The sequence below is a fragment of the Pecten maximus genome, chromosome 11 (assembly GCF_902652985.1).
Source record: "Pecten maximus chromosome 11, xPecMax1.1, whole genome shotgun sequence".
NCBI classification, from domain to species: domain Eukaryota; kingdom Metazoa; phylum Mollusca; class Bivalvia; order Pectinida; family Pectinidae; genus Pecten; species Pecten maximus.
In genome coordinates, this window is record NC_047025.1 from 8,666,881 (window position 1) to 8,685,379 (window position 18,499).

At 35.2% G+C, this 18,499-nt stretch overlaps 2 protein-coding genes across 2 annotated transcripts; one reads left to right on the plus strand and one right to left on the minus strand.

The window, feature by feature from the left end:
• The first annotated feature begins 1,393 nt into the window (after positions 1–1,393).
• LOC117338659 (uncharacterized protein SCO4629-like) lies at positions 1,394–7,042 on the plus strand. The gene is made up of 4 exons (XM_033900029.1): positions 1,394–1,643; positions 4,198–4,375; positions 5,382–5,505; positions 6,447–7,042. The coding sequence occupies exons 2-4, from the start codon at positions 4,286–4,288 to the stop codon at positions 6,509–6,511; spliced, it is 279 nt and encodes a 92-aa protein (XP_033755920.1). The 5' UTR covers positions 1,394–1,643; positions 4,198–4,285; the 3' UTR covers positions 6,512–7,042.
• A 1,166-nt stretch (positions 7,043–8,208) lies between these two features.
• On the minus strand, positions 8,209–18,318 carry LOC117337975 (nudC domain-containing protein 1-like). The gene is made up of 9 exons (XM_033899132.1): positions 18,206–18,318; positions 16,240–16,391; positions 15,052–15,240; positions 13,084–13,270; positions 12,265–12,456; positions 11,601–11,814; positions 10,779–10,920; positions 10,368–10,496; positions 8,209–9,755 (listed from the first exon to the last, which is right to left on the minus strand). Exons 1-9 carry the CDS (start codon positions 18,315–18,317, stop codon positions 9,297–9,299), a joined length of 1,776 nt encoding a protein of 591 aa, XP_033755023.1. The 5' UTR covers position 18,318; the 3' UTR covers positions 8,209–9,296.
• Between the last annotated feature and the right edge of the window lie 181 nt (positions 18,319–18,499).

Here is an 18,499-nt window from a genome sequence, read left to right on the forward strand (position 1 = left end):
GTCACATGACCCACTGGTGTTATAGCCTGAGGCACTGGGTGTTATAGGCGTATGGCGGCAACTGCCTCTTAGCATTATGTCAATGGGGAAATGCGGAGCAAATGTAAATATAACAACATAACGTAATGTCATAACCACATTACGTAATGTCATAACCACATAACGTAATGTCATAACTACATAACGTAATGTCATAACTACATAACGTAATGTCATAACCACATAACGTAATGTCATAACCACATAACGTAATGTCATAACCACATAACGTAATGTCATAACCACATAACGTAATGTCATAACCACATAACGTAATATCATAACCACATAGCGTAATGTCATAACCACATAACGTAATGTCATAACCCCATAACGTAATGTCATAACCACATAACGTAATGTCATAACCACATAACGTAATGTCATAACCACATAGCGTAATGTCATAACCACATAACGTAATGTCATAACCACATAGCGTAATGTCATAACAACATAGCGTAATGTCATAACCACATGACGTAATGTCATAACCACATAACGTAATGTCATAACGTAATGTCATAACCATTACCACATGACGTAATGTCATAACCACATAACGTAATGTCATAACCACATAACATAATGTCATAACCACATAACGTAATGTCATAACAACATAACGTAATGTCATAGCCACCCAACGTAATGTCATAACAACATAACGTAATGTCATAACATAACGTAATGTCATAACCACATAACGTAATGTCATAACCACATAACGTAATGTCATAACCACATAACGTAATGTCATAACCACATAGCGTAATGTCATAACAACATAGCGAATGTCATAACCACATGACGTAATGTCATAACCACATAACGTATTCATAACGTTTCATAACATTACCACATGAGTTTAATGTCGAAAAAAGTCGTAATGTCTAACACGAACGTATGTTGCACATAACGTAATTCATGCATAACGTTGTCATAACCACCACGTTGTCATTAAGTAATGTCATAACACAGTACAATGTTCATGACTATCTTCGTAATGTCATGACACATAACCTTGTTATCGATTAAATTAAGTCAAAGCATCTTGAGTTTTAATGTGTTGTATAGTACGTAGCCGACATGAGTCATTGGCAATGGAACGGTTCCTATGACTTTGAGAACCAGTTTGCAATTGTGCGAAAAGCAGAAATCTTTACTAGTTAAATCGAAACCGATGTTTACGATTAAAGTAGACATTCAGTATTTTACAATCCGTTGTCTGTATTATAACGTACCACTTTGATCTATTGGAGTAACTTCCCTTCGACTGAGAGAGCAGTGTGCAATTGTTGATCGATAGCGAACATATTTCTTTTCGAAATACCGAGTCATGATGCATTGCAGGTCTAGTGTTTAACCTTTGTCATGATACGATAAATTAGTATGATTTCAAAAGGCTTCATCCTTGAGTTATATAGCGGTGATAACGTACGTAGCCCTGGACGATGGACGGACGATTTCGGACAGATGGTCATCGTCAGAGGCTAGGCCTATATGGAGAATCGTTCTATGAGTAATATACCGGTTTTGTCAGTATTATCCAAGAAACAAGCACCGTAATCCCTGACCGTGGAACAGTAGACTACACTCGATCGGTACTGTATACTAAGATACGTAATCCCCCAATTTTTTCTTTCAAAATTACGTGATAGACAGTTACCTTATTTTTTAACATAATTTTACCCGTCATCTTTCATTTATCGATTGCCTTCTGTTTATCGATTTTGTGTTTGAATTATAGTTTGGTTACAATATCAGTTTTCTTTGCTGTTTTAACAATGTGATATATTAAATTAGCTTTTATAGAATATTTCAGTCATACATATTAATTGGCATATATCAGGATATTTTTTTTATAATAATCGAAATTTCCCTCTTAAGAATCAAATACATGTTTGATGTTGCAGAAAAAAACGAGTCCATCTTGTAATACAATATGATTATCAAAACAATACACCATTATTGAACGGTTCTGACAAATGTTCATAAATTTTACAAGTAATTAATGTGGACTTAATTACACCTTTCATTACAAGTAAACATAATGAAAAACACATTTTAGACTCGTAACACGTTTCCGAGGATCTAGAAAAATATTAGATTTACATAAAAATGTAAAGGTAATTTATGTATATTTCTGATATCAAAGAAATTTCCTGCACATTTTTTATGACAACAATAAATTGATCTGATGGAGGAGTGAATATTTTTATTTTATAAACCATTTCAAACATTGAAGATAGATTGTGATGATTATGTCAGTCTAAACATTTACCTCTGGTCTTGAACTTATTGACTCTTAAAAATGCAGACACAAATCACAATAAACATTAAGAATCAAATATCGATTCATTAGTATTTAATGTGTATGATTTTGTTGAAGCATAGTTCTGTACTACATGTAACAAGAACGTGTGTATCTGGCTGATTATAAGAGAGCATATTTATATACATTTATGTCACAATAATTGTATTTCATTCCTGCCAATAAAATATACAAATAAGCCCGTGAACCAGGGGGAACTAAAATATCAGGTTTGAGGAACATCATTCCTGCACCTCTCAAAGATTAGCGATAGAAACTTCATTTGTCGAAATCAGACATGGCCGCCAGTTGGCCATTCCGTTTTTCTGATCAGACTTAAAATTTAATTTGCACAACTTGGGACCAATGGAAACATATACATTAAGTGTGACAATATATCATTCTTCTCAGGAAATATTGATTACATCGATTATTTGCGAATGGACGACAAATGATAGACTATGGATGAATGGGAAATTGAAAAGATGATGGCGGGCTAATACAAAATGCTATTATTCACGAACCAACAATCTTGACCGCAGTAGGGAATTTTCTGACCACGAATTTCTCATTTGATCTGACAATATACAGAAACTATTCCTCCATGGCCGGCAAGATATTTTCATGTTAGCGATGGTTGTACAAAGAAAGAGTATTCTTCAAAGCAAGTGTTGATTCTGTTAGAGGTTTCGAAATGTTTGTGTCATTTTCCGCGACTTTCGACGTGATGTACAGTTGTCGACAATGACAATGACAATATTTATTCTCATGAACATATAAAGTGTAGAGAATTATATACATACAAAATTTGTACAGGACATATGATATAATACACCGGTACATTTGTTAAGCAAGAGATTATCTTAAATATTGTTGAGTCGTATACTTGTTTGTTTAATTAATTTTACAAGTGATTTCAATTCGTCGTCTACTACAAAATTAAAAAGGGTATTAAATTTGAATGTACTTGGTCTTTCATAATAGTATCTAGATATATATTTTTTTTCTGTTTAATGCTATTTGTTGATCGTTAGAATTAAAAAAATAATGGAACTCGTCTCCTATTTCGTTCAGGTTGCAAAGACTACAGATTCTATTTTCTCTTGGGATGTTATTCCATCTTCCGTATTCAATTGGTAATTTAAGATTTTCGCTCTAATGCTTCTGTCGTGCGTCCGGAGGAAAGGCCGGTAACATTCTCATAATCACTTTCTACATGAAAGTCCTCCTTTGTTGTGTGAGCCTATCGTTGGTAGTTCCATGTCCTCTAACATCCCTGTGACGTATCCCTCCTCCCTGGTCACACAGGGGCTTGGCACGATTTTCCAAATGATGGTCCATATATATATGTATTATAGTATATATGGACCATCATTTGGAAAATCGTGCCAAGCCCCTGTGCCTGGTCCTATCATAAGTGTAGGTCATAAATCTGGCTGCCAGCCCATGCACTCTTTCCTTCTTGTCAATTTCGTTTTGATGTATGGATCCAAAATTAAAGTACCGTAATCGAGGGTGGAAAAGGGGACACGAATATGGACAATGTTTAACCTATTATGAAGTTTGAGAAATATCTCTCTTGCACTTTTTGAGAAATAGCGAAAACAAGGATTTTTTACGGTTTGACAACTTGCGATGGACGAACAGAGGACGGACCAAGGACATGGGGTGATTTGGAGACAAGAAAAGGGTCTATGATAATAAAATACACCAACCACTTTCGGTTTGAATGGTATTATATTATTAAGACAATTTTAGTAGTTACGATGGTATGTATATATTAAGTGAACTTAACACGATACACAGCAGAAATTCCGTCCTGAAAATTCGATTTCCTTTTACAGTTTCCGGCGATATGCTGAAGTAAGAATGTATTAGTGAAAATTGGCAGATAATATTGTGCTCGGTGAGTGGACGGAGGTATACATAAAGATGTTTGGTGGTTTAACAGTTACGGACGAAGAGACGGCCTACGCTCTTACGATATGGGACTACATGGGCTTACACCATCAGGTCAAAAAGGTAGAGACACGAGGTTTGCTCTCAAAAATAGTCAACAATTGCAATTTATAGGTTTAATTTGATTTTTAGATAATAATTTACGCCAGATAAAAATGAAAAAAAAATCGTTCGACACGCCCTCGTGTTAGGTACCGACGTTTGGTGGCTGTTGTTAGGTATCGAAATGCATATACTAAGTATGCGTATTTGTATCAGCTCACAAGAACATATTTTGATGTTCAAAAGTTATTTACTAATGACAGATAAACTATTGTCAGTTCACAATTTCTCATTGTTTAACATTAAATTTATGCTTGACATTATATAATGACTTAATATAATGTGTTACAACAAAGATGGTTTACAAATTATTAGATGGCACTGACGATGAGCATAAGTTACATACATCATGTGTATTAAATACAAGACATCTGGTTCTTATAGGGCATCATTAAATGCCTTTGAAAGAAGACGGAATCTTAAAAACGTCCGCAAATAAGGGTTAGGTTATGACCCCCAGCTCACACCTGTCAAGACGAATTCCATAAAATGACATGGTGTCAAATGATATATTTTTGACGTTCAGTGGGCGGTCAGGGTGGACGAGTCAATTTTCTCATGGACATTACACCTTAAAGGGACTAAATGGCTAGATTTTCACTTAAATAATATATAAAATTCTATCTTGATCTATGCTCCCGTTTCGTAAACTAAGTGGTCGAGTTTAGCTTACAAAACGTGGAGCGTAGATCAAGATGTGATTTTTATTTACCGAAGTAAAACGTAAATCAGAAATATTAAAATCCTGTCAAAATTTAAATATCCTGATTTATGTAAACAAAAAACAAAAAAAAACTAGAGTGCGAATGTCCGCAAAATTACCCCTGCTTAACTCGTCTCTCGAAGAGTGTTTTGGCTTAATAATACAAGCATCGAAGACTCGTCATTGCACATATGTATGCATTGTAGAATGATTTTCAATTTAAGTCCCATAAATAGTTATGTGACCATCCTTCTGACTTTTCAGAGCGACATAATCCTCGTATTGGGTAACCATGACACCAGAACAGCCGAGTATGCAGCCAAATTATTTCTGGATGGATATGCGGACTGGCTGATGTTCTCTGGAGATCAAGGGGTCCTTACAACAGGTCAGAGTTCACATCGTGTGTGATAAAACGTGTCCCACAGAGAATGGCATCGAATCCTTGACGGTAGAAATGATATATAACTTATAATCCAGTTTATGTTAGAAGTAGCATGCCGTCAATGAAGTAGAGGTAACTTACTCTTCTATGATCTGGTTGAAGTTTTAATTACCATCCTTTGTGCAATATATACATTTGGATGACGAAGCCTCGATATAAACGATCTATAGCTAGATAGACTTGCAATATATGAGAGCATTACTGACCCCTTATCACAGGGACACACGCTTTGCATTTGCTTCAGTCATAGAATATGGTTTTACCGACAAACGTCATAATTGCGCATGAACGCAATTTTGCGGTTGTCTGCAAACTCTGGCATTTAAATCAACAAAAGATACCATATCAAGACAGTTAAAAGCTTACTATCATACTTATCTGCCATTAAAGACTGTCTGGTAGTGTCAAGAAACGACATGTGTAAGCTATTAGTTAAGACATTGGGTACACTGTAGTTGCTAAAGGCCCATGCAATAAACATTTATTTCACATTCTCAATATACAAAAAATCATAGAGGGACAACTGTATGATCATTTTCTCTACTTTTTCATCTCTGGACTATCTGTCTTTGTGAAATGTTAGCTTTTCAAAGGTCTACAGGAATAGAAGTTAACTTTACAAAAGCTTAAGGTCAAAGGTCAACATCACAAAGAAAGGAATAAAAGGAAAGCTGCATAGAATGAAAAGGTCAAAGGTCAACATGTATTAGAAGAAGGCTTGCGAAGGTCATCAGCAGAAGGTTATCTTAATTAAAGTTTCGTTTCAGAATTAATACCTAGTACTCTGTAAAGGTTGAATTCCTTTTGAACAAGATTGTGTTATATACCTTGCAAGGGTTGTTTATGATAAATATGATTTCCTTAAATCATCGTTTTCCTTTTAGGAAAGTGGGAAAAGACAGAAGCAGAAGTATTCTGTGAGGTAGCCTTAAAAATTGGGCGTTCCTAGAGAGAAGATTATACTGGAAACTCGGGCAACAAACACTGGGAAAAATGTTTCATTTTCCTACAAAGTTCTTCAAGACAAAAACTTGCTACAGGACTTACGCAGTTTCATACTTATACAGATGCCTCACATGGAGAGACGTGTTTACGCAACATTCGTGAAACAGTGGCCGGGAGATACAGCCAGTCTGGACATAACCGTTTCATCGCCTCCAATTCCAATGTTATTGTACCCTAACGACCACGTCGGCACGCTACACGATGTGGTCACGGTGCTGGTTGGGTCATTGTACAGAGTCAAGGTCTACCCTGACGTAGGATTTCAGATAGAACAGGACATTCCTAAAAAGGTGTGGTCGTGCTACGAGAAATTGATTAGTACTGGAAAATATAGCGGTCACATGATTAAGGTTTAATATTGTAATGAATAATGACTGATTTAGGCTGAATCGTTTTTCAGTATGACGGATTGGTATATATGCTTATAAATCTTCATTCAGCAGAATCTGATACCACCATAAGCACCACTAGAGGAAAAAAAACAAACAAAAACATGACAAAATCCACAACATCAACAATTAAAAAGACGTAGAGAGATAGTATAAATTTTGTCAATTATTACTGCTTTTTTGTGATATTTCAATGGTGCACGTGGGCCGAGTTATGTAATTTTTTTGATATTAACACAAATTTTGTCAGATTGAATGTACAAACAACAATTCTGATCAAATTTGCTGGTTAAAAATACACCAAATAAATCTAATTAAACTGTTTTACACCAAATAAATCTAAACATTGCTTATACATTATGATCTTTATCTTATAAAACCATATCATGGATATCAAATTGCCAATCGACATAGACATATAATTTTATGTAGGTAGCATTCATAGCAACATGCCTGCCATTGATGGGTTTTTTTAAGCAACGACATTATTACATTAAAACATGGGATCGGTATATATCATATTTTGTACTAAAATGAAAATAATATTCAATTAGATGAGAAGTGTTCAAGTTTTGACAATATTATTATTTTGAATTCATTTGGAGCACTCTACTAGGTTTAACAAGAGGTCCAATGGGCTTGTAACACTCACCTGCTACTAAATGCAACTTTAAAGTTGTAATGTTATTTAAGTGGCAACTTCGCTAGCCAAGGGTGTTCAATACGATACTCTCCTCGTATTGAACACCCTTGGCTAGCGAAGTTGTTTATGTGGTTGCTTATCTGAATACCTCTTCCTCTCAATGTGAGAGTAAGATATGTGTATTTATTTTGACAAACTTTGTAACTCTTCAACCCTGCATATCCATGGACCATATTAGCCCAGCTCTCTAGTTTATTTCTATCAAAACAATATTGAAAGCATTTGACACCTGTGATCTTGAAGGTAAGTAAAGCTAGGTCATTTGATCAGGCATGGTAGACCTTTATCCGACCTTAGTATGTTACAAGCCCAATATAAGATTTTAGCACATTTGACCCCTGAGATCTTCAAAGAAGGTCAAGGTCACTAATTTGAACACATTTGGTAGCCTTATGCACCAGCTTGCTATAGGCCAAATATCGGATCTCTGGACCTTCTTGGCTATTGAGAGGAAGTTAATGTTTTAATGAAAATGTTGAAGGCAGATCGATGGACAGATGTCAGACACCACAATGAAGTTGAGCTAAAAATTGATTAAATCACACATTATTTAAATAAGATTTTATTTTTACTTCCCCCAATTGTCTTTTCCATACTGACTATCTATGTCAACTGGAAATCTTCTTGTGAATGCTATAAATACTTGATTTTTTAATATATTTTACAATGTATGTTATATAAATTAAAAAATTATGATACATCTTGAACAAATACATTTTCGCTAACTGGCATACATGCCCAAACATAGATTTGCTCTTCTATTTCTTTGCATGAGAGCACATCAGAGTTAAATTATTCATCGAACATTGGGTAAAATGTAATATTGATAATATATTATCGACTAAACATCAATTTATGTCAAATATCTTCGCAGCAGAAGTCAACCAAGTTTTATTTCAACATTAGAATTACTGACAGAAATCTGAACTTATTGTTAATTTACCAAGTAAACAACTTTGTACCTATCAGAACTAAGTGGATATATTATCATGTATTGTTTATTTGATACACTGATTAACAACACATCAGAGTAAACTAGTAACAACAACTGTCAGCCAAATGTGGGTACTCGATCCCCCCAACCCCTCCCCAACCCCTACCCCATTCAATCATAACAAAATATTCTGCAAGGAAATCATTTGCTAAAGGTTGGTGTGGTTTGTACATAATGTAAAATATGGTCTCTGTCTTTCACCTAATGTAGTAAGCTTCTTATCACCCTAGAGACCAGCGCTCCATTCCTGTCAGGACACTCGACAAGAATGTTTTTCCCTGCATGTTCAAAATTAAAGGGGCATAATTGTGAAATTGTGTTCTGTTTCTTAAAAGTTGGTTGTTAGATGAAAGAAATATTTTTTCAGACAAACGTTCCTCAAGAAAAATCCTCAAAGGGCCACAACCCTCTGGAAAATCATTGAAAATATAAAACTAATCATGTGACGGCATACAAATTTTCATAAAAATTGATGAGCGTATGAGAAGTATTTGTCAATCAGAATTAATTGCTATGTATACTAAACTTTGATTCCAGTATAGCGACGAAACCCCCATCCTCAACTCCCCATCTCCTACCCCACCTTGTAATACGTATACCCCTATACATTAATGAATAAAGTAATTACAACAAACAGAATATCTCATGGTGCCATGTTGACATTTGCTACATACACCATATTTTTGGTAATCACAAAGAGTTTCTCAACCGTTGCCTGTACTCCTAAGATATTGTCCACACTTTCCAGGGATATAACTTGTTGCTTAGCAACGGAATTCACCTGTCGTCCTGTCTTTCTATTCCTGACCGGAGACGTAATGGGAGCAGGTTGTCTGTAAATGTATACATGTCTAGCACAGTCACAAACTGCAACATATGAACTTCCTGGAGGACATGTGGAATACTTCCGCTGTTGTTTCGAGGCTTGAACATAACCAAATGCATTAAATGTCGACACATGCTTCCATGGTGTCATTTGTTCTTTGACAACATTCTCTGGTTGCCATAGTAATCCGTCAACATCGTGTCTGAGACACAGAGCTGGAGGCTGGTCGTGGCTTAATCTGGCATTGAACAACCACTGATGGCTTCCAAGATTAGTCTGAAAAAACATAGGTCATAAATCACATTACTTCTCTACTTTGATGCATAAACTTTATGTCATAATATGTATTTCATAATAAAGTGAATTTTATTTTGTATCCATAACAAAATTTACTATCCATAACAAAATTTACTATAGTAATTAAACTGTTAAGTTAAGTATAAATAGAGCAAAGGACTACTATGTGCTCAGTAAGACCCCTCGCGTGCTTCTATCCGGGCCAACAAGCGTGATTAATGTAAGTTAATATAACTTGTTTCGCAATTGTTGTAAAATAAATAAAGTTAACATTTTATGTGCTCTGAATTTACCTTGGGGACAGTGTTAATGCCGGACAAAAACAATGAGAAAATACTGATTTCTAATGTGATGACAGAAACTGGATATTTCAAGTTTATAAAGCCTTCACAAATCTGAAATCAGTTTTAAGGCAAAAAAGACTTATTTTCAGATAAAAAGAAAAAATCTTATAATTTCGTTTTACAAAAAATCTCCACTTTAGAACAAAATTGTCCAAAGATTGTCAATTTTTTTTCCAAAAACTGGAAGCTCATGTCAGAAACTGATGCAAGACTTGTGGAGTAAGCTCTGTGTGCATTTGACTTTTACCTGTGACACTGTTCGATGTGTGTCACCATTGATCCGGTGGAGAAGAGAGCTGTCGTCTGGGAATGCGTCACAATCTTCAAGTTGCTGGGCATTGTATGGCTGTCCCTCTGCCATCTCGGGGGAAGGGTTCTACAATATGTTTCAGAACAACAGCCACTCAAATCATGCATAGCTATTTCTATATGACAGCCTTGTGTGTGAATTCCCCCTTGTGATCAATTTGAATTTAAAAACATTTTTTTTGCTGTAGAAATTTGACTTTAAATTCTGGTAGTTTTATCATTATAGTATTAAACTGAATCGTTAATATATATTGATTTTTAGCCGTTTTTTCTTGTTGTTTGGACATCTTTATAACTAATATATGATGATTTGGGAGTATTCTAGAAACGTGATATTAAAGAAGATTACCATCTGATCGGAGGTAAGATGCGCAAGTCTTTCATGAATTTGTGCAATGAGTCCTTCATCAACGGTCATCTCTCCTCTGTCATCTCCCTGGACGATGACCGGCCAGGCCTCCAACTCCGGCTTAGAAAGGGTCAGCTCTATTCTGAAATATGGCATCAATTAGATGGTTGATGAATCATTCATAATTAAGTACTTATTACACAATCTTCCTAAGCCAGCTGGGTGTCCATTTTTTTATGGGATGCCATGGTTTTGAGGGTCACCAGTCTTGTGTATTGTAATGTGAATCACATGATAATAACTCTCAGTGGAAACTATTTCCAATATGTGGATTACTCTGTGTCGCGCAAGATCTTGTCAGGTCACATGAACACTCTCATTACAAATATGGCTGTGCAATGTTTGGAAACTCGAAGTTGGATTAAAAAATTACTGGATTGACCTGTTTATGTGTGGTGACATACCCCTGTCTGTATGGTCCGGTATGTCAAAAAATGATTGATGTTTTGATATACATGTTTTCTATCCACATGATGGTAAGGAACAGTTGAAGACATACAATAAAGTGCCGACCTGAGGGCGGGTCGGCTCCCCCCCCTTTTCAATATCACAGGAGTTCTGATGTAAGTTGGCCCATATTAGATTTTTAAGGCCAATAAAACATCAGAAACCTTCAGATTACAGGATTTTAAATACATTTATCTTTAATAACTACTATTAATAAGTTCATAAGTTTCATAGCCAAAAAATTAGGTTTATTATCAGTTGGAAGGTTTAAACACTTTCACTGACTAAACATTACTCCTGGTTGTGAATACCAACCTTTGCCCACTGATGGTCCAGGTACTGGCATCCACATCAACACGGCGATGAAGCTGACCTTTAAGGAGCGCCCTACCATTCTTTATACCGAAGTCTATGTACTCGGATTTAAGAGTCATATAGATGTCCCCTTTCTTGACTCCCTCGGGGACAGTGAATGTGGCGCAGATCTCGTCAGAGCCCTGGTTCCAGGTGTACTCTGGCACAGTTTCGCCTGGCAAATCATAACAGGATCTTAGTTAAATAAAGAAAATGTTTGATTAAAGATAATATATAAATGACTTGCCCCTCCAGTTTTCCCCAATGGAATGGCTGATGGAGAGACATAAGTTGACATGGGTCGTTCCATTAGTAAATGTGTATGTCTAGGAATGTTCCATAATTGGATGTGGCAATTGTTGCCATTCCCCAATAGTTTTTCTTTGTAGAATTTGTCTTATCAACTGTATCTATGTTTTGTATTTATAAAGTTAATGCTATTAGTTTTAAAAACGTAACAGGTACATACTGATGTCTTTTGTATCGGTCATCCTAATTAATAGATTTTAAGAAGAGCTTTAAATTCAACAGCTGTACTTGTATATTTTGCATAATTGAAGAAGCCTTTTAATATTACATATAGGTATTTAATGTTGAAGCCAGCATAATGAATTTATATACCTACCATTTTGCCCATTCACTGGCACCTGTTCAGTTTCTTCTTGAATTAGTTTTGAGGAATCGGACACGAACTTGAACTCGGCAGCAGCTGATATGATAACGGATGACCCAGTGTGGTCAAGTGCAGCATAGTCGTATGGCTTTCGACCAATCAGCTGTCTTGTTCTTTCTACGCTCCAGGATCTACGATCAACTGTACAGGAAGCAAAGATCCAAGCTCATATATTATATTATATAATATTTATCTGCAAATAAACTTTCTGCCCAGAAATAAGCATTCTTCTTCATTTTTTGGCAGAATCATCAATTCTAACACAGGAAGCTTAAAGTGGTTCACAATTAAGCCCTCCATAAACTTGTTAAATACTTTTATCACATATTCGCCCATGAAATGTTTTTGTGTAGTCACTGGTCATTGTTATATACCTGTAGTGTTTTCCATTGGCTGCGTCAGTCATTATTCAATAATGACATCATAATATGGACAATGATGCGACATCTTGAATTATAAACGGTTCAACAAAATGGCTGTCTCAATCTGTTTGATGAAGTCCTCAACATATTCACTTAAAAACATATCTATAGATTTTTCATTGATTTTTACTCGTCAATTGTCAGTTTTACAAATATTCATGGATCCAAACACTTGTTTTATTTGTCTTAGTTTCATGGATTTGTATCGTGTCTTTTAAACAAGTTAATGACATGAAACAAAATTATCTTAACTGGCAAAAATATATTTATATGTCACAAATTTTGTATTCATATTAACTGTAAAATAGCATCTTTAAAACAGTTTTAATTAATGCTTAAGTTTACCTGAAACTGAGTGTAATCCACTCGAGTATTGTTAGGTTTGGAGATCTATACTTTTCCTTTTGTTCTTCAGTCGCTTCCTCCACATGGACACACAGACATTCCACATGGTGTGTCTCATCTACCGTGTGGACCACTGCATCCACCAGCAGAAATGGCTCTCCATTATTTAACAGATCTTTTGAAAAGATAATCTGAAGATGTCAAAATGTAAGAAAACAAATTAAATAATGATACTGCCTATCCTATCATTATGTAACAGCTCATCTTTGATAATAACCTGGCTGTTCACGGAGCGATAAACCCAGCAAACTTGATATTGGTGTAACAACTAACATATTCACCTATCCGCTCTTTAGACTTGCTTTCATCCCTTACTGTTAAAACCACTCGTGAAAAATTTCTACTTAATAATTTTCCGGGCTCTCTCCGACCACTTAAACAACATGATTCTACTTTTACATACATGCCATACTTTCAGGAGACCAATAAGGGATGATTATTTTAAGGGAGCTTTGCCTAAAATAAGGGAGATTTGTGTGCGACATGAATATCAACATTTTTAATCAATTTTAAAGCATTTTGTGATATTAATCATACTGTATATGAAAACAACAAAAAGTTGTATAGGGTAAAAATGTAATTAGTATACATTCTGATGATATAAGATTATTTTTCATTTTTAATGTAACACAAAAAGTTTCACAGCTTTATGCATATTACATTAACATGTAAAAGATGAATAAAAACATGTCTCATATATTAGAATCCATATAAATTATCTAACTGTTGTTTAGATATTGAACAAATTCAATTAAAAAAAACTTTTTAAGAAAATGTATACAATTGTACTTTGCAAAGTATCAAGGTTTTACTACATGTGACCCATATTGGTACATGGAGCAACAGTTTTATGATACATGTATTTCAACACCAGACATAGTTTCCATGAGATTCTCCTCAATATTAAAATAATGTTATCATTAATGCATTTGTAAAAACTAGTCATTTACAAATACAACTAAGACAAACTTTTTCCTAAACTACACTGAATGGACGTTGGTTTTTTGGGGATTTCCCCACTCTAATTTGTCATGTACTTTGTATATTTGAGGTATATACCATAACTTGAATAAACCTTTCATGCCTATGTCAGTCCAATATACCCTGTACAATTTGAAATCAAGGACAGTATACAGACACCAGCCCGTTATCTCGATCATCTAACTACATACAACCAGCAGGGACAGCATACCACTAAGCTCTATGATAAGCGTGATGATTTCAATAATATTCAATTAAGCTATGACGTCAATTATTTTTAGTTTCATAGGGGTATGAAATTGAGTTTCAAAATTAAAACATGTTTTATGTACAATTCAACTAATCTAAGGGATTCTTTTTCACAAATCAATGGCCGCGTTGTGACGTCAAATTTTTCCAGCCATTATCTTTTTTTTTTTTGTAGAGGTATGAAAACAAAATCTCAACCAATCAGAAGGCTTCGTACAAACAATGAAAAGTTAATTATATTGTTAAATTTCCCTTTCAGATTTTTTTATATCTGCTTTCCCTACAGTGTTAACATGTCCTTGTTGATGTGATAGCCAAAGACTTGGTTTCCATTACACACAAAAACTAACAATACAAGTTGTGAGAGATACAAGTTGATGGATACACTTAGACCTTGGGAAAGTTTTAAAATTGATATTGTGATCTCACTTGGAAATATTCTATTTCCTTGTACAATATGATTCATGAAGTCGACAAAACAGAAGAGGCTCACTCTTCCGGAACACCTGGTCTTATTCTCCATGTACCTTTTCAAGAGTCTCCTTGCAAATCTATTTCCCTGTTCATCTTTTGTCCTCATTTTATTGATTTCGAGTGTATCATGGTTTCATGAGTACATTGCTATTCTCTGTTGTTTTTGACAAGTTACTAACTTTAACTGAGTGCAAGACTAATATAATACCTTCCAGTTGTTAGAGTTGTCTCCCCTGTTTCCTGTATCAACCAAATGGAATTTGCCAGCTCCATCAGATACAACTGCCAAGTCTAGGGAGATGAACTGAAGGACAAGATTCAGTCTCCTGGGAGTCAGTTTCTGGTTCGTGGCATCGGGAATTTGTAAAACTTTCCTTCCAGAATCCAGGGTCATTCCCTGGAAAACCGAAGGGAAATATAACTTTTACAAGAATATTAAACACAGGGACTTTGTACAAATTCATGTTCCTTACATGGATTATATTTGTTAAACTTCATGTAATTTACATACATGTACATATACACCGGGGATTTTATGAGGGATGACTGCCGAGAGCAGAAGATGGCTGACAGAAATTGGTCGCTATAGAAAAGAAATCAGCGACAGCCGTTCCAAAATCACCGGTCGTTAGTCACATTAGACAGGTAGTTGCTATACAGAGGGTCGTTACATACTGGTTGTAAAATCTCACGGGGAATCTTAAAATCAGTCGTTATAGACAGGAAGTCGTTATATACAGGAAGTCGTTATATACAGGCGGTCGTTAGAGCAGGTTTGACTGAACATGTGTTGAAAATTAGTACCAAAGCCCTATATTGTCAAAATAGTTCAAAACAAAAAAATTGGAGCAGCGCATTTTAATGTACACTGCCAAAGAGACAGTGAGTAAAGGTACAATAAATAGAGAAATGTCAGCATCTTATGTACACTAAGTTTACTAATAGCAGCTATGAATATTTCAAGAGGCCCAATTGGCTTTCAATCAACCAGGGGAGATTAAAGATATTTCTTTGTTTTGATATTTCATGGAGTACATCGAATTTGAAGAATGAGCATGAAGAAAAAATTCAAATGAGGGACAAATATATATCTATTTGTATCATACTTGCTGAATCACAGTGTAAAGATTGATGTGTTATTAATACTCTAAATTCAGAAGTGTTAAAGTTTAATGTTTAATTGGTGATACGTTCTTGTTTGTGTGTATGGGGTTTAATGTCCAACAGCCAATGTCATATTTTCTATGATGACAGACATCAAGGAGACAACAACAGAAGAAAACAGAACAGGTAGGGAAATGGTAAAACAATGATTATCACATAAAATCAACTTTCTGTTATGTTTACTGACAACATGCCTTGTCAGTTACATTTATACCAGGTACTTTGTTCTTACCACTGATGCTGATCTGACGACAGCCCAGTCTCTGTCGATGAAGTATACATTGTGTTCTGACCACATATCCAGGAAGAGGTGGTTATGGACGCCATATATTTTTGCATGATGATAGGAATACTGATCATCATTGAGATCAACCACTTCAATTGCTGAAAAAGAAAATTGTGTTTGATTCCATAAGACAACAAAATTAATATACTGGTCTGAAACATGTTTTAGCTGTAATAATCTACTATACTATAAGACCTACATGTAGATTATAATTGTCGGTATTCTAATCTATCTCCCCTCTAACACCAACTAGTAGTGATTACAAAAATGTATGTCGATACATGTGTAGCGGAACTGGATCGGGTCGATCATCTGCGACTAGGTAGCTCAATTGGTAGAGCAACCGGCTAGTGTTCGGAGGTCCTGGGTTCAAACTCCGTTCTGGCCATGCATTTTTCCACTCCTCTTACACATGTACTTTCTGATTTCTTAAAAATTGGCATAAATATATGTACATTTTAGATTCAATATAGTAATTCCTGGTGTTCAGTTTGCTACATGTGCTGTATCATGTATGTTCATGCTTAATAAAATGAATGGTTTTGGATTAAGTATATACATGTTTTGGTAGCCAGAGTTTTCATGACACTGGACTTGGACATTCTGACAGATCGATATACACCAAACACCTATTTGTCATTATGTCAAAGTCTACCATAGAAAACTCATGTATATTGGATCATAAGATTGAATTTCCAATGTAAAAACCATATCATTATGTGCTCCTTACTCGATTTACAGACTCATAATAACAAAAATTTCTGGGCTGATCTTTTTGTTGGGTTATTTGGTTTCCTATTATACGCCCCTACAAATTGTTGGTTGGGGGGGGGGGGGGGGGCCTTTGATCCTGCTCTGATCTAGCATAGTCTTGATCTCATATATTTACCTCAAGGTTTGCTTGTTCGTCTTTAGGTAACAAAACCCTTGCAATTTCGTTCTAAACCTATTGATGGCATTTTGCCTATGCTGGGGGATCACCCCTTGTACCCCTGTTCTGCCCTGCTGGTTGTCTTATCTTTACCGGGAAGGTGTGAGATCCCTCATTTGTACTGGATAATTTCAGACTTTTTGTCCATTGCTAGAATGTATTGGGTTGAATCAAACGTCTTATGAAGGGCATTCTTTCCATTGGGGAGCTGCAAACTGGGCTAACAATACAGGGGTTCCTGCAGAATCTATCAAGCTTTTAGGTTATTGGGCAAATGATTGCTTAATGCGCCATATTGATTCAGATATCAAATAACGTTTTGATGTGTTTAAAACTTTTCCATTAAAATGGCACTCCGCCCTCCTCTAACCCCGGTTTTGAGTTTTGCGATACACATTGTCATTCATGTAAGTACATTTTTGTGGAGGAAGGGATTGTTTTTTTTCTATCCACTGACATAACTGCTAGCAACACTTTCTTTTCTTTCAAAACCAGACTAGTAATCACTTTCGCCAGCCTCTATTATTAACAAATTGTACATGTTATTTACTATCTTTTGTATATACATGAAAATGAAATAAAAAAAAAATCATTATATATACATTCTGTACATGCACCCTAGAGGGATGTATTAAACTCTTTCCAAAGAGTAAAATTATTAATTAAGATCTTGAGATAAGCATCCTAATAATGTCATTAAAGTTAGCAAGTGTCTGACAAATTGTTTCCGTTTTTCTTTTATGGAAAAACTATATTAAAGGACCTACAATTAGATAATGATTGTCAGTATATTTAATCCCCCCAGTCGATACACTGACATGTATTTCGAAACTGCCATTGGTCGTATCATTTTGAACACGTGGAGGTTCCACGCTGTTCCACAGTCTTTGCCTACATCATTCAACATTATTCGACAGCTTTCTACTTATTTAGAAGTTGTCATACTACAATAACAACAAAAAACTATCATTGAAATCTTACCATTGTCTAATTGTGACTTGTATTGTGGTAATTTATCCAAAGAAAGCTTATAACCGTCGAATTTGGGATCCAACAGCTCCCTGCAGATTTTCAACTCTACTGTGTCAGCCATGATTGTTTCGTGGTTTTAACAAATTACGGAATATGTGTATTTGAAACCCAAATACAAATCTTTAAGATATATCTTTGCTCTTTGCTTTATTATTTAATTTTCTGTTTATTAGGTATTTTTTTCTTCAATGCAATTTTAGAAAAATCGCAGAAATGTTTGAAATAAATTAAATGAAACTCTTT

Excerpts from the sequence above, each read along its gene's own strand:
- LOC117338659 (XM_033900029.1), top strand. The coding sequence starts at position 4,286 with ATGTTTGGTGGTTTAACAGTTACGGACGAAGAGACGGCCTACGCTCTT. Across the intron at positions 4,376-5,381 it reads TACACCATCAGGTCAAAAAG|AGCGACATAATCCTCGTATT; the intron begins GTAGAGACACGA and ends CTGACTTTTCAG. Across the intron at positions 5,506-6,446 it reads TCAAGGGGTCCTTACAACAG|GAAAGTGGGAAAAGACAGAA; the intron begins GTCAGAGTTCAC and ends TTTTCCTTTTAG.
- LOC117337975 (XM_033899132.1), bottom strand. The coding sequence starts at position 18,317 with ATGGCTGACACAGTAGAGTTGAAAATCTGCAGGGAGCTGTTGGATCCC. Across the intron at positions 15,241-16,239 it reads TCGTCAGATCAGCATCAGTG|GGAATGACCCTGGATTCTGG; the intron begins GTAAGAACAAAG and ends TCGGTTTTCCAG. Across the intron at positions 12,457-13,083 it reads CGAGTGGATTACACTCAGTT|CAGTTGATCGTAGATCCTGG; the intron begins TCAGGTAAACTT and ends TTGCTTCCTGTA.